Source organism: Aethalodelphis obliquidens, unplaced genomic scaffold (assembly GCF_003676395.1).
Source record: "Aethalodelphis obliquidens isolate GAN/ISIS:26980383/991018 unplaced genomic scaffold, ASM367639v1 scaffold126, whole genome shotgun sequence".
NCBI lineage: Eukaryota > Metazoa > Chordata > Mammalia > Artiodactyla > Delphinidae > Aethalodelphis > Aethalodelphis obliquidens.
Window position 1 is genome coordinate 466,685 of NW_020838070.1, and position 14,781 is coordinate 481,465.

At 50.9% G+C, this 14,781-nt stretch overlaps 1 protein-coding gene across 2 annotated transcripts; it reads right to left on the bottom strand.

Annotated features, from left to right (window-relative positions):
- Positions 1–427: 427 nt before the first annotated feature.
- TMEM101 (transmembrane protein 101) lies at positions 428–14,681 on the bottom strand. Of its 2 annotated transcripts, none has more exons than XM_027099045.1 (5): positions 13,638–14,681; positions 3,738–4,103; positions 3,233–3,413; positions 2,195–2,341; positions 428–1,477 (listed from the first exon to the last, which is right to left on the bottom strand). In XM_027099045.1, exons 2-5 carry the CDS (start codon positions 3,872–3,874, stop codon positions 1,169–1,171), a joined length of 774 nt encoding a protein of 257 aa, XP_026954846.1. In that variant the 5' UTR covers positions 3,875–4,103; positions 13,638–14,681; the 3' UTR covers positions 428–1,168. The 2 variants fall into 2 exon arrangements, with proteins under 2 accessions (XP_026954846.1, XP_026954847.1); XM_027099046.1 differs by lacking the exon at positions 13,638–14,681 and adding an exon at positions 10,470–12,768.
- Positions 14,682–14,781: the final 100 nt, after the last annotated feature.

Consider the following 14,781-nt stretch of genomic DNA (forward strand, 5'->3'; position numbering starts at 1 on the left):
CTGGGCGTGGGCATCAGACAGACCTGACCTGGAACCCAGCTCTGTGGCCTGAGGCAAGCTGCTCACCTTCTCTGAGCCTCCATTTCCTCACCTGTGAAATGAAAACTCCTCAGCCTCATAGTGACACTTATCAGTTCTCTCCCTCCAGCTGCCCTCACCAAAGGTTTCTTCGAAAAGACCTGGCACCAAATGGGGAGGAAAAGCTAAGCCACGAGAGGGACTGAAGTGAAAGGTCAAAGCATATACCACAGGGAGCATTCGGAGACTTGAAAAGAGAGCCAAAGGACTGTGGGAACTCTCAGAACAGGGGGAAGATCATGGGCGGATCAAGGTGGGGCTTAACCAGATATGGTATTTCAAGAAACCCGAGATCAATCCCAGCCAATGGCTAAGTGCCCCGTGGGGAGAACTGAGAAGCAAAGCCAAATGTCTATATAAAATGTTTATTTTCGGAGGACTGTGTGGTCTGGTGTTTGGGCGGGCACTCACCCCCACCAGGCCAACCACGGAGCTGGAAACAGAAGGCCAGAGGCAGGAAGCTGGCTGCTGCCTGTCCCACCCCTGCAAACCCCAGAGTAAACTGGGGCCTGCTCTACCCTCAAGGTGGGTGACAGCTAGTGCTGTTTCTGCCCCAGCACACCCTGAGAGCCCACATGACTTCCGTGGTGCCCGGCCCCTCTGCTCCTCCTGGGCCTGAGCCACGTGTCAACGTGCACACTCACTCGCTCTCAGTCTCAGAAAAGCACTGCGGAGCCTAGCTACATCTGCCAGGTTCAAAAAGGGCTGTTTCACATTGGCTCTCTTCCGGTTCTCCTCTGTCTCCCACTCTCAGTACCCCACCCTAGCCCTGCCTTACTCCCTTCCCTGGGACAGGAGACCCAAGGGAGCAGCTGGCCTCAGCTCTCCTCATAACAAACAGGAAAAAGAAACCTGTAAGGCAGAGTCATCAGGGCTCCCACCTCACCAAGGCCCAAGCCCAGGAACTGGGGAAGAGACCTGCCTCTTACCAACACACGCACACACATGCGTACGCACACACATGCACACAACGCAAGTGATCAAACAAACAGACCAAAAAGCATAAGTAAACATAACTGGGCCAGCAAGGAGGAAGGCAGGGTAGCCCTCACTGGCTCCCTGCACCCATCTCAGACTCCCGCTGTGCAACTCAGCCGTCGGTGGCCAGGATGACAGCGGCCCCAAAGATGCCCACGCTCTCTCCAAGGAGCTTCATCTGGTTCCAGAACTCAACACGCCGCGTGTTATGCCAGTAGGCAACGTTGCCATCAATGAGCAGCATAACCGGGGGCAGCAGAACAGCCAAGATCTGGGCAGCCAGGGTCACGTAGTAGCCTGACAGGAAAGCCAGGGCCAGGACGCCATACAGCACGAAGAAGAGCTGGATCATCAGCTCCCCGCCTGGGAGATGGTTCAGATACGCCAGCCGGTCCTCCTTGCTGTGCTGCAGCGAGTAGGCCTAGAGACACACCATCCTCTAAGGCTCTCCAACAGGCTGAGGAGCCTATCTGGGTAAGGCCACCCCTGGCATGCAGGTAGCCCCTACAAGGTGGGCTTCTGACTCCCCTCTCAGACTTGGGGCTTTCTGAAAGTAAAACCTGTGTCTCCCCATCTGACTAGGGAGCTCCATGGGGTTAGGACCTCTGTCTCTCCTCACTCTGGGGTCTCAGAAGGGAGGAGGTTCCACGGTCAGACCAGGGCTCTCACCTCTGAATACAGAGCTCTGCACATGGGAGATGGTGCCCAGCAACTAAGATGAAGCCAAGTGACTTGGGGCCTGTTCACGTCCCCATCCACACTGGCCTCCCCGAGCACCAGGGAGGACATAACTGGCTAGACTAGGCAGCCCCATCAGCTCTAGGTGGCAGAGTCCCATTGGGGACCTGAACTCTACCCAACCTCTCCTTTGTCCCCTCTCCCAGTCCTCTGGGGGTGAAGCCATGAGAGCACCCGTCCCGCTTGCTCTTCTGGCTCTCAGGCTTGGGACTGAAGGGTCAACCCATCCTCTTCTCTCCCCAGTGGCAATAATGCCGGAAGAAGGGGCTCTCGGCCAGGTCTCAGGCACTTGAAGGGCCCCCGACGCCCAGAATTTGGCAGGGGCCACTGCCGGGAGCCAGGCACGGGCTCACTTCTCACTCCCAGTCAGGCACCTCCAGCCCACAGTCCCCCAACCTACCACGCAGATGAGGTAGATGCCCAGGAAGACCTGGCCGGTGGACTGGAGGGAACGGCTGCGGGGTTTCCGACGGTACAGCTCCCCAGCACCGCTGGCCAGCACAAGAAAGCCACCGATGATGGCAACTGTGCGAGAGTACATACGGACCTAGGCCGAGGTGAGGGGACCCCAGTCAGGACCTGAAGCCACCACACTTCTCCTGGCTTCCCGGAGCGCAGAACTGCCCATCTCTATACATCCCATTCCACCTGACGAACCCTCTTACCATTTCCAAGTGTGGTGGGCAGGTAGAGCAGAGATAGGTAATTTTTTTTTACCAGAAGTAGAAATGGAGGCCCAGAGGGGTTAATAAAATTGTCCAAGGTCCTACAGAAAGTAAGTGGCAGAACCCAGATACTAAGCGTGGCCCCCCTCCCCACCCTCAGGTCTGCACACTCGAAGCCCAATGTTCTCTTTGCTATATAGTATACGCTGTTCCTTAACTAACCGTTGATCTCACTGTCCTATAGCTATTCACACATCTGCCTCCCCTGTTGGACTGACAGTCCACTCCTTGCGGGTGATGCCTTGGTCCAGGCTTATCTCCAAGCCTGTAGTGCCTGGCACAGGTCCTGGCATCTACAGGCTTAAATGCTGCCCTAGGATTAGATAAATTTCATAAAATCGGTTGGGTGGACCAGGTACTCTCTAAGGTCCCTTTTGCCCTATGAGTCTGAGATAACTAACGGTTTAAAGGGTTCTGGGAACCAGGTGACCTGGGTTCTGGTCACACCTGTAATGCTAACTGTGGTGTAACTTTGGGAAAGTCTGTTTTGCATCTCTGGACCTCAGTGTCCACACTCTGAAGGGGAGGTTTGCGTGGTGTCTAAGGTCCTTCCATTCTCGCCGTCTGTAATAACGTCTGTAATACACGCCTGGGGGTTCAGCCTTTCCAGGCTTCGCACTGTGCTCCTGGATAGCACCAGGCATCGCCCAACTGTCCCGGGCATTGGCTCCCCAACACCCCAGCGAAGTCCCACTTAGGGCCGAGGCGCTCACCTTCAGCCAGTCCCCGTAGTGGACGTAGCCCCCGATGTAGGCGGCGTAGGTACTAATGGCCAGCTGGAGTGCGGCCCCCAGAGCGAACCAGCGCCGCTTCACTCCAAAGGACATGAAGCTAGCGCACAGCACGGCCGCCCCCATGTCGAAGTACAGGTAGGGCACTGGGATGTCGGGCTTCCTGCGAGCCGGGAGCGGGGAAGGAACGAGGACAGCATGAAGCACAGAAGGAAGCGGGGAAAAGAGCCTTGAGACCCCTTAGGTTCCCGCAAGCTCCACTGCTTCCCCAAACCGGCGGCCCCTCTCATAGCTAGGACCCCCACACTACGCTCCATGCCCACCTTGCTCCGGACCAGAGTCCCTAACAAGTCCAAGGTCCCAATTCCTCCCAGTCCAAGGGTCCCAACTTCTGGGCCGCAACTTCTTCCCCACCTCACCGCACCCTCGTTGCTGGGACAGGCCGGACCGCCCCCACCGCGTTCGGCGGCCGCGCGGGCCTGCTCACCGGCGCGCCTCGGCCCTCTCAGCGTACAGCATGAGCTGGCTGAAGCAGCCCCAGAACGGGCAGCGTGTGAGCAACACCGAACCCAACTGCATGATCAGCTGCAGCATCCACCGTCGCGAACCTATCTTCGACGCCATCTTGAGGAAGGGCAGTCCGCCGCGGCCTCACCCCGCGGCCCAGGAGGCCGGCGCGAGGACGCGACGCACAACTTCCGGCTCTCGCGGGGTTTTTTTCCCCCACTTCCGTCAGGAAACAAAGCTCTCGCTCTCTAGTTCTGGACCGAAGGAAGTGTTCTAGCTGCAGGGTTGTCTTTCCTTCTGCCCATGGAGGCTCAAGGGTCCCTTCTTGTAGCTGCAAAGTTGAAAACTAGAGTAGAGGAAGGAACAGTAAGCGAACTAGCCTTTGAATGCAGCTAAACTTAGGCTCCAACCCCTAATGCAACCCTGTGACTTTGGGCATATCGCTACACTTTCCAAGATTCATCTGGGAAACGGAGATGACGCCTATCTCACAGGGTTGTTGTGAGGTTTAAATGTGACAGTGTTGGTTCGAGCACATAGTAGGGGTTCAATAAATGGTGTATACAACACACACCCCAGAGGAAATCCCTCTGCTTCTGTGCTGAAAGTAAAAGTTAAAGCTGAAAGTAAAAGGTTTTCCCCATAATTCAGAAAGACACATGCACCCCAATGTTCATTGCAGCACTACTTACAGTAGCCAGGACATGGAAGCAACCTAGCCAGGACATGTCCATCAACAGAGGAATGGATAAAGAAGATGTGGTACATATATACAATGGAATATTACTCAGCCATAAAAAGGAACAAAATTGGGTCATTTGTAGAGACATGGATGGACCGAGAAACTGTTAAGAGTCTTTACAGAATGAAGTAAGTCAGAAAAACAAATATCATATATTAACGCATATATGTGGAATCTGAAAAAATTGGTATAGATGATCTTATTTACAAAGCAGAAATAGAGACACAGATGTACAGAACAAACATATGGATAACAAGGCGGAAAGGAGGGGGTATGATGAATTGGAAGACTGAGATTGACATATATACACTATTGATACTACGTAGAAAATAGATAACTAATGAGAACCTACTGTATAGCACAGGGAACTCTACTCAATGCTCTATGGTGACCTAAATGAGAAGGAAAACCAAAAAAGAGGGGATATATGTATACATATAGCTGATTCACTTTGCTGTACAGTAGAAACTAACACAATATTGTAAAGCAACTATACTCCAATAAAAGTTAAAAAAAAAAAAAAAAAAGAGGTTTCCCTAAGAGCCACTTGTAGAGAAGTGTGATCTTGGTCTGGCTTCCTTCTGTCCCCTGAGAGAAGAGAGATCTGATGTGGACATATGGGACAACTCAGGCAGTCCATTTCTCCAGCTCCGACGCTCCCACTCTAGCCCAAACTACCACCTTTTGTCAGTTTAGCTGCACCAGGTTTCCAGCTGGTCTTCCCCACTTCTCCTTTGGTGCTGTTTGTTCTTAGTTCCTCTATTTTATGTTCTCATAACCAAAAGGCACCCTTCCTTTGAATCAGCAGAGTGGCAATTATATATTTGTGATTTTTTTGTTGTCATTGATGACAAGATTAACACTAGACTGTGAGCTCCATGAGGGCAAGGACAGTGTCTGGTTTCTGTTTACAATTATATCCTCCGGGCCTAGTAGACAGGATGCATTCAGGAAACGTGTGCCGAACAGATAAATAAATGAAAAGGTGTTACCGCTATTTCTTGCCTGAGGAATCATTTGCTGAATAAGTAAATGAGCAAAAGTTCTGGACACTGGGATTGCCACCACAAAGCCACCCCCACCTATCTTCCTGCACACCCCACCACCACCCTGCAACATACAAATTCATCTTCTGATATTCAAGTTAAGACTCTACAAGCACTTCCACAAGGCCATTTAATTCAGGAGGTCTGTTTTCATTTCCCTGGGAAAGGGACCTCCTGCCCAAGAAACATTTCTGACAATATGAATTTAAAATTCCCAATCAGCCAGTGAAAGCTTGGGACAACAAAACACCTTTTCACATCTAATTTTTTACAAAGTCACTAGGATAAAGCCTGGGTATGTGAGAAGGGATGTATCCAGGCAGAAAACTAGGGAATGAGATTGTGTGATTGCGGGGTGGGAAGACGCCAGTCAAGGGGAATGAGAAAAAAGACTGGGTTAAAGATCATTTTGCCTTTCCCTCCTACCCCTCCCACCCCCCACCACATGAGGCAAGTTTTCTTCACCAAAATGCAGGCACATACTACAGAATCAACTTTCCAACTGATTTTCTTTTTCCAATCTCCTCACCCAACCCCGATTCAAACGGGACAAGATGCACAGCCGTCGGGAAGGAGCTAAGGTGTTGAGAACTGGGATAGTGTACATCCACAAGATAGTTCTAGGAGCCTGCCTGGGTTGTGCCCACGGGAACAGTACCCTTACCCCACCTCCATCATAACTTTAGCAACCAGTTTCTGATCAAGTCCCCAACAGCAGAGGCCAGGGACATGTGTGAGGAAGGGGAAGGAGATGAGGATTAATGCTTTCCTTGTACCCATCCCACCCCAGTTCCCTCTGGTCTTCAGTTTCTACCTTTTAGTGTCCTCTTCCCCAAAGAAGTGTTGAGGACTAGGGGCCAGATCCCTCTTTCTCTAGGGCTGGAAAAGACGGCATTGTGCTATATCGGGGGAAATATGTGAGGAGGGTGGTTGGCCCTCGGCCCTGAGAGATGAACACAGCCATTTCTCTCCCCTCCCACCATTCCTCCCACCCTGCCTGGGCAGACAACTGAGCCCCGAAGACTTCTAAGGACCATCCCTTTTCCTCTCTCACAGCTTCATCTTCTCCCCCTCCTCCAGCTGCCTCTCTAGAGGGCTCCCCTGCTCTCCAGTTCTCCTGGGGCCCCACCTGCACTTGCACTCAACCATGACCACAGCCACATTGACTAGAATGGTGCCCGATACCTAGCCAAGGCAGAGCTGGGGCTCCGCACTGCTTAGCACCGCCCCGCCAGCCGCCCAGGGCCATCACAAGTCATGCTGCCCAGGTCAGCCACACACAAGCGCCACAGGTGGTCCAGCTTCCCAAAGGCCCACCGCAGGTCAGTCGCAGACCCAGGGGTTGCTGGTCAGCAGCAGCAGCATGCCTGCTGTCCGGATGCCCGCCACATCTTGAACTTGACATGCTGCAGCAGGCTGCCTACAATAGAGAGCTGGCCCAGCACCTGCAGGGCTGCAAAGGCCTCAGCCTCCTGCTTGCTGACGTCGGTCCCAGCCAGAGAGCACCTCCAGGCTGGCGCCCCTGACTCGCTGTGCCGGTTCCCAGCCAGCCCTGCCCGCACAGGTGGAAGAGGCCCCTGGCTCCAGCAGTGCCCAGCTCAGCCCGGCTGTGTGGCTCAGGTCCAGCTGCCCCAAGTTTCCCAGGCCCCACAGGCTGCAGGGCTCCAGGGTAGCAAGCAGGTTGTGATAGGTCTAGACAGAGCAGAGAGCACAGGGTGATGGAAAAGTCTGGGCACAGGTGAGCCAGCTGGTATGGCTGAGGGCCAGATGCTCCAGGAAACCCAGGCTCCTCAGCCAGGGCTCCACCAGCCAGATCCCACGGGACACTGTGAGAAAGCAGCGGCACCACAGTCCCCACAGGCCCTGGAAGGAGCCACCTGCCAGGTGGCTGAGACTACTGTGGCTCAGCGCCAGGAGCTAAACCGTCAGGGAGCCTGGGGGGGGCTGAGCAAGTGGGGCCCCCACAGTCCACACAGTGCCCAAGGCTGGGCAGGTACCTGGTGCTGGCCACGCTGCCGCCAGACTCCCAGCAAGGCCAATGCCACCATTGTGGCCACGGTCACCGTACGGAAGGAGTGGCCACACCTGCCCCATCCTTGCCCCGTGAGGGGCTGGAGTGAGGGTGGCACCGGGCCGTCATGGATGCTGAGAGCCCACGCCACCCTCCTCCACCCAGGAGCCCGGGGAAGCACGGTGATGCCAGGAAAGAAAAATACACGCCAACACCATTCAGAGGTCGCGCCATGTTGCCAGGTCCCCCAACATGGTCTCAAGGTCACCTTCCCTCCATCTCCCAAGATTTTACCTGCTACCTAGGCTTCTGGCAAAAGCCAAAATTTCAGCCTGAGACCCCAGCAACCAGATCCCCCAGCCCCAGACACCCGCCCCCCCATTCCATTATTCCTACTAGGATGACAGACAATCGAGGAAGGCGGCCTTTTTAATCCTCTCGACCTTTTTTACTCACACTCCACACCCCACCTCACTTATTTCCCACACGATCGCAGGAGAAACGCTGCCTTCTCCTGCAAGAAGAGCTTCAGCTAGATCCTAGCCTAATTTGGCCACTGAGGTCAGGGACTCAGGCGGAAGCCCTGGGCACTCACATATATTCCTGGCACTACTTGCTGAGTGCAATCCCAGCCCAGGAATGGCAGAGGAAGCTCAGCTCTAGTTACCTGCCTTGCTGGCCTCCTGCCAGAGCCCCACCCCCCAAAGCAGGAGCAATCAGCTCTCAGGAAGCCATAATCCTGAGGGTGGGGATGGAGGACAGGTTGAGGACATCTCCAAGGCCTTTTGGCCTTATATCCAGGGGGGCAGGACCCTGCCCTGCTTTTCTAAGAGCAGGTGTTCCCCCCTCCACCTCTTTCTCCCTTCTGGAGACCCAGGCCCTCCTCTACTTCTTGTCAGGATGGCAGCTGGAGGCCCCTTTGAGCCCTCCCTCAAGTGAGGAAGCAGCCAGGTGTCTCTTCTTTCATTCTTACTTCCTGCCTAAGACATCTGGACGCAAAGGAAGGGAATGCTCGCTCTTGTTCTCACTAGGCCAAAGGTCAAAGTACTCCACTCTGGCCTTCCAGGAGTACCCAGCATCTCCTTCTGAAACAGAGGGGTCTGGGGCCAGGGTACCCCGTGCTTCTGCCTTGCCCTGGGAGGCTAAACAAGTTACTTTCCCTCTAGGTTCCTGAGTGTGCTCACGAGCCCCACCCAGCAAACTCTTAAAGAGAATAATAATAATGGCCGTATGGAAGAGATGGTTACCAAGGGCCAGGCATCTCATTAAAGGCTTCATTTAATTCTCAACTAAGACACTCATTTCACAGATGCGGGAACTGATGCTTGGCAGGGCAAGGTAAGTTGCCAAGTCATACTGCTAACTAGTGGCAGAGGTGAAATCTGACATGACTCAGCCTTCTTTGAATCCAGGCAAGCGCCTAACCACTAAGCTACAAGGCCCCAAAGAGTGGGCCACTGTTTCCCATGCCAGCCAAACATCCCCCTAAGAAGTCAAGGTCCCAGGTGAATAATACAGATGATGCCCAGAATGGTAAGAGCAGCTGAGCCACCACCAACGTGGGAAATTAGTCTCGGCTTGTGGTTGATCAGACTTGAGCCCCTTTGAATTAATTCAAGTGTGATCTCGTTCAAGCAAATTATACCGGAAAAACTTGAGGAATCAGTCAATAATCTTTGAGAAAACATTACACACAGAGGGTTGCCAGAGACTAGAACTCAGCACAAGTTCCAGTTTTCAAAAGTCGATAAATGTAACAACAGTTAACAAAATTTAAAAAGAGCTCATGAAACAGGTAGTCTCATCAGTTACCGAAAGCATGATGGCCACTAGGTGCCCATGTGAGTCTACCCAAACAAGTTTATTTCCCTTTTTGGTAAGAGTTGTCATGTGGCTATCACAGACAAACATCTGGATCTTATTAAAGTCTCTCATGATATCCCTTTAGATAATATGAAAAGACAGTTTATAAAAACTGGAACACAACATTGGGATGGATAACTAGTATATTAGATTATAGCACCAAAATTTTTTAAAAGCTCTTAAGAGGCTGGAATAGTTGGCTAAAAATAAGCCATTTCACTGGAGAAGACAAGACAGCTCCCAGTCATATCTGCCTGTTTAGCTACTTCAGTGACCCTCACTCAAGGACATAAAGAGCAAGGACTAGAGTGCAGGAGACCGGAGCTCTAGCCTCAGTTCTAGAGCTGCTGCGTGGAGGACCAAACAGCGAGGTACAGCTATCACACGTTGCTTTTCAAAGTAATGAGCTCCCCATCAATGGAAGTGTTCGAGTAGGGGCAGCCTGTCAAGGATGCTATAAGAGTGGATATTTAAACTGGGAGGCAGTTTAAATATCCATACAAGCTCCAAAATCGTTGGCATTTCTCAGTGCTAGGATACCTGTGCTGAGCTTCGGACACCACACCTGGGCCACCCCTGGAACTAGAAGCATCCTGTCTAGAAGCACACTGTTCACACACTGCCTTCTGGAGTTACATGGCTGCATATCCTTCCATTAGCCAGTGCATGTGAATGACGGCACGACACTTTCATAAAGGTTAATCTGAGCAAGAACTGAACTGTATTTGACAGGAGCATGCATTGTAGGGGTCAAGGGACCACGGCTATAATCACTCCCCCTTGCAAACATCCTCAGCTGAATTCCCTTCTCCCACCACAGTACAGACCTGATAAACCTCCCATCCTGCTTATACCTAACCATCCACTCTCTGTGTCTACACCAAGTCACTCAATATGACTCACACAGTGGCCACGCGGTTACACCCTAATGCTTGAGCAAGCACCTCTGAAGAGCACTCAGCAATCTTAAGGTAGTTCCCTCATGTGTTTACTGAGCCACTGGCCACATACTCCTTCACCCCCAGCTCCCTGCCAAATCTACAAACTCACCTGCAACGGTACTATCTTCTCCTTCCTTCCTCTTTATTATGGAGGAAGAGCCCCCTTCAATCAGAGGCCAAAACCCCTACTGTGGCCATGGATCCTCATCCGCTTCTCGGCATTCAGGACGAGGTCACAACTCCTAAAAGTCTAGCTCCAGCCCACTCCTCTCCTCTGAACTCCAAGCTCGTTATCCAGCTGCCCATTTGCCATCTGCCCTCCAGCTTTTCATGGGTGAGACAAAATAACAGAACTCCACTTTCCCACAAATCTCTTCCCCTCCCACTGTTGGCCATCCACTCAGATGTCATTCTTAGTTCCTCTTTCTCTGACCACCTTGCCCTCACATCCAATCTATTAGCCAGTCCAATCAGTCCTGCAATGTTTCTGCCACCACCAACTCTTCTCTGAACCACTGCAACAGGCTCTTAATGCCAACAGTCTTTCTGCTTCCACTGCTGCCATCTAACATCAGCCTACATCCCCTGACAGCTTAAAACCCTCTAACACCTTCCCACTGTGTCTGAGAGCAGAGATTCCAGTCCCTGCTACAATGGCTACAAGGCCCTGCGTGATCTGGCTGCTGCCAAGTTCTCCATCTTGCTCACCAGGCTTCAGCCTCCTACATTCTAGCAGTTCCTAAACATCCCTAAGCTCCTGTCAACCTCAACTTTACCTCCTGCTGGTCCCTCTAACCAAGCACCCTTTGCTGGCGCCTTGTTCTTCAGATTTCAGCTTCAATTACATCTCAGGAGCCATCCCAGAATACCCTCTTTAGAGCAGTACACGTACCTCCCTACAGTAAGCATAAGCAACTACTTTAAGACTAACTGCTGCAGTCAGCATCAGGATTAGCTGGGGGAAAGGGAAGAGAGGTTGGTTGAGAAGTCACTAGAGAACTGCCTTACCTTGCCAGTTCAGGAACTTAGTTTTTTAGTCTTTTCAACAAAACTGGAAATTTGGGAGGCCACAATCTGACCTACCTTGGTCCTAGCTGCCAAAGTCTGCTCTGGAGAAACCTGGGGGAGGGCCCCGGTGCTGTTCAAGCTGGAACCCGGTAAACCCTCCTCCCCAGCTCCTCCCATGTTCTTTACTGGTCCCTCATCCTTTTTCCAAATTTGACTTCAAGCTTTCCTCAAAACTCAGTCAGCCTGGACCACTTTTCATCTTGGCTCAGGCAACTCATCCGGTTATTAAACTGATGACTTTCAAAACTCTACCTTCAGTCTTACCTTGATGGCTGGATGCTAGGGAATAATACATTATCCTCGCCTTAGGGCCTCAAAATTCCTCATCACACCATTTAAGATAAACCCAAATAACTATAATGCAGGTTATACATGCCACACGGTATGAGTGATATAAACAAATTGTAGGAACCCCTTTCCGTTTTCACTGTCAAAGATGGCTTCACAGGTGGCACTGAAGCAAGATATTGCAGGAAAAGACAGAGAAGATAAAATAAAATAGAACAGATTATTGAGCTTGGAAGTAATCTTAGAGATCACCTAGCCCCCATACCTTTTACATGTATCAGTTCTAAGGTGCCAACTGATTAAAGAGTGCACTCTGTGGGCTGGGGATGAGGGAACTGGTGGGCAAGTTTCTTTTGACATGGTGAAGCACGCTGCATTTTCAGAAATGCAAGGGTCAGGGAGAAGGGTGTTAACATCTAGAGGATATGAAAGATGTCAATAATGTTTTGGGGGGTGGTAGATGGAACATATTTGCCTTGCTTTCTCATTTCCCCGTAACAAGCCATGTAAGGTTTTTATAATAAAGAAGAACAAACCCATTCTGAAACTTCATTGCCCAGCAGCAGTCTATCACCAGTGGATGGCAGCCCAACAGCACCCCTTTTTCACCTGTAAAGTACTTCATGCCGTTATGTTAAACCCCTGAAGTCTAGGCAGTACATGACGATTTCACGTTTCTTAAAGGGGAACGTTCTGGCACCGGCGGCCTCCAGCAGGGATGGGAAAGCAAATCTGCCACGTAAACAATGACTATCCTCCAACCCAGATGACCAATCCCAGTTCCCAAACTCTTGTCCCCAGCCTGTCCCCACAACACATCCCGTACAATGCAGCTTCTAAGCTTCTAGTATTACACATTCTCAGTATCCTCCACATCAGCAGGACAGTAGATTCTATTTCTGTGCATGACTGAAAGCCCTCTACATCTTCCTTTACCAGTATGTCTTATGGGAAAACAGATTTTTGACACACACACTCTTACCTTCAAAAACGTCAAGGAGGGCTTCCCTGGTGGCACAGTGGTTGGGAATCTGCCTGCCAATGCAGGGGACGCGGGTTCGAGCCCTGGTCCAGGAGGATCCCACATGCCGCAGAGCAACTAAGCCCGTGCACCACAGCTGCTGAGCCTGCGCTCTGGAGCCCACGAGCCACAACTACTGAAGCCCGCACGCCTAGAGCCCGTGCTCTGCAACGGGAGGCCACCGCAATGAGAAGCCCGTACACCGCAATGAGGAGTGGCCCCCGCTCGACGCAGCTGGAGAGGGCCCACGCCCAGCAACAAGGACCCAATTCAGCCAAAAATAAATAAAATTATTTTTTAAAAAATGTCAAGGAGCCTTTACCATGAATCAGTGGTTCCTAGGCTGCAGCCCCTTAACTAATATTGAAGTGCTTGAGCAATATTCAATACACGAAACATAAATCAGCAATGAGCTGTTCAGACTTACAACAGCACAGATTCAGTATCAACTCACCGTGGTAAGGCTGTTTTACCATACTGACCAGACGCTCTAATTAGCAGTAAACCCAAAGGCATGTATGTGGTAGTGCGGTGGTGACCGGGTGCTGGGGTGTAAAGGTATGTGTGTTTCAGGAGAAAGGAGAATGCCTCAAAACTAAGGAAACACTGCAAAACCCCCTGTACGTGTTCCACCATAGATGCAAGCCCTCTGCACCACATTCAATAGTTCAATGTTCTTTCCATCCAGGGCACAACTCCTGCCCCTCTCACCAAGCTCCTCTGTGTTCCACCCCAAACCTGGCTAACAAAGTGAACAATACACATACCATCAGTTCGTAAAGTCACAGGGAAGCACTAGGAGCCCACAAGTGCATAAAGCCTGGGGTTTGTCCCAGCACTGCCACTGTGGGCAGCGGCAGTTTCTAAACAAGTCACTTAGCCCTGGTGGAACCCACTCACCTTCTGTAAAATGAGTGGTTTTCAAATTATAATCAAAGAAACTTCTCAGAGACTTCAGGGAAGAGGTAGGGATGAAATCTGTAAGAGACTGAGAGGGCAGGGCTCCGAGGCCCCCTATCTCTGCCCAAATGTTTTACATATTAGCCTCACTTAAAATGGCATCTAAACAAAGACTTCTAAAACAAAGCTGGAGCTTCTGAAAACCAGGTAATTCAATCTCATCTCCAGATTTAACAACCCCAGGACCAAGCTAACATGTATACTAACATTTACAGAGTACCTTCTAAGTATTAAGCATTTTAAATATCTTATTTAACCCTTCACATCAGTTCTAGGAGACGAGCATTAGTTTCATGTTTACAGGTGAGGAAACTAAAGCTTGGACAAATAAAATGACTTATCCACAGTCACAAAGGGAGGAAATGGAAGTGTGAGAATTTGAAGCTAACTATTTATGTCTCCAAAGCCTTTGTTCTTCCTTCCACACTGCATGTCTTTCCCACCATACTAACTCCACCTCTTGAATTGCTCAAAGTTCCCCCACATCATTTCATGAAATAAAACCAAAGAGTCAAAAGTGCTTCCTACCAGAAACAGTTGGTACCCACTGTCTCCCATTCACAGACCTAGAGACCAATGGGGAGAAAGTGATGATGTGGGACACGTGACACAGAGCTTCCTTCCAGGATTGCCATTTCCCATTAACCACGTTCACTTCTTTAATCACATCTCTCAGGTTTTCTAGACCTCGCAAGGGCGCCTCTCTTCTCCCTCTTTTATCTTCTCCAGAAGTCTACATTTCCATGCGGACTAAATCAAAGGCTTGGTACTTTAAATCAAGTTTTGGCCAACGGCAGGTGATATGAAAGTATACTTCTTAGTCTTCTCTCATTTTTCCTCCAACCAGTCCTATAACAAATGGTCTCATGTATGTACCCACCCCCTTTATTTCCTCTACTCCACTTACATGCAGCTCCCAACCCTGGATCCCCTTCTTAACTTATATACCTGGCACTGTTTTCTAGATGAGTTCTCAGTGGTAGAAGGAGAGAGGGTAAAGAGTAGGAAGCCAGAGAGTTTAAAGGGAAAGCTTAAACCAAACACACACATCCTCAGACCCCTCCCTCTGGGGCCTCTAGAGCAC

What these genes read in the sequence shown, in the direction of transcription:
- TMEM101 (XM_027099045.1), bottom strand. Translation starts at nt 3,874, where the DNA reads ATGGCGTCGAAGATAGGTTCGCGACGGTGGATGCTGCAGCTGATCATG. An exon ending in GAGAGGGCCGAGGCGCGCCG is followed by an intron (nt 3,414 to 3,737) that starts GTGAGCAGGCCC and finishes CCCGGCTCGCAG; the next exon opens with GAAGCCCGACATCCCAGTGC. An exon ending in GCATCTACCTCATCTGCGTG is followed by an intron (nt 1,478 to 2,194) that starts GTAGGTTGGGGG and finishes GTGTGTCTCTAG; the next exon opens with GCCTACTCGCTGCAGCACAG.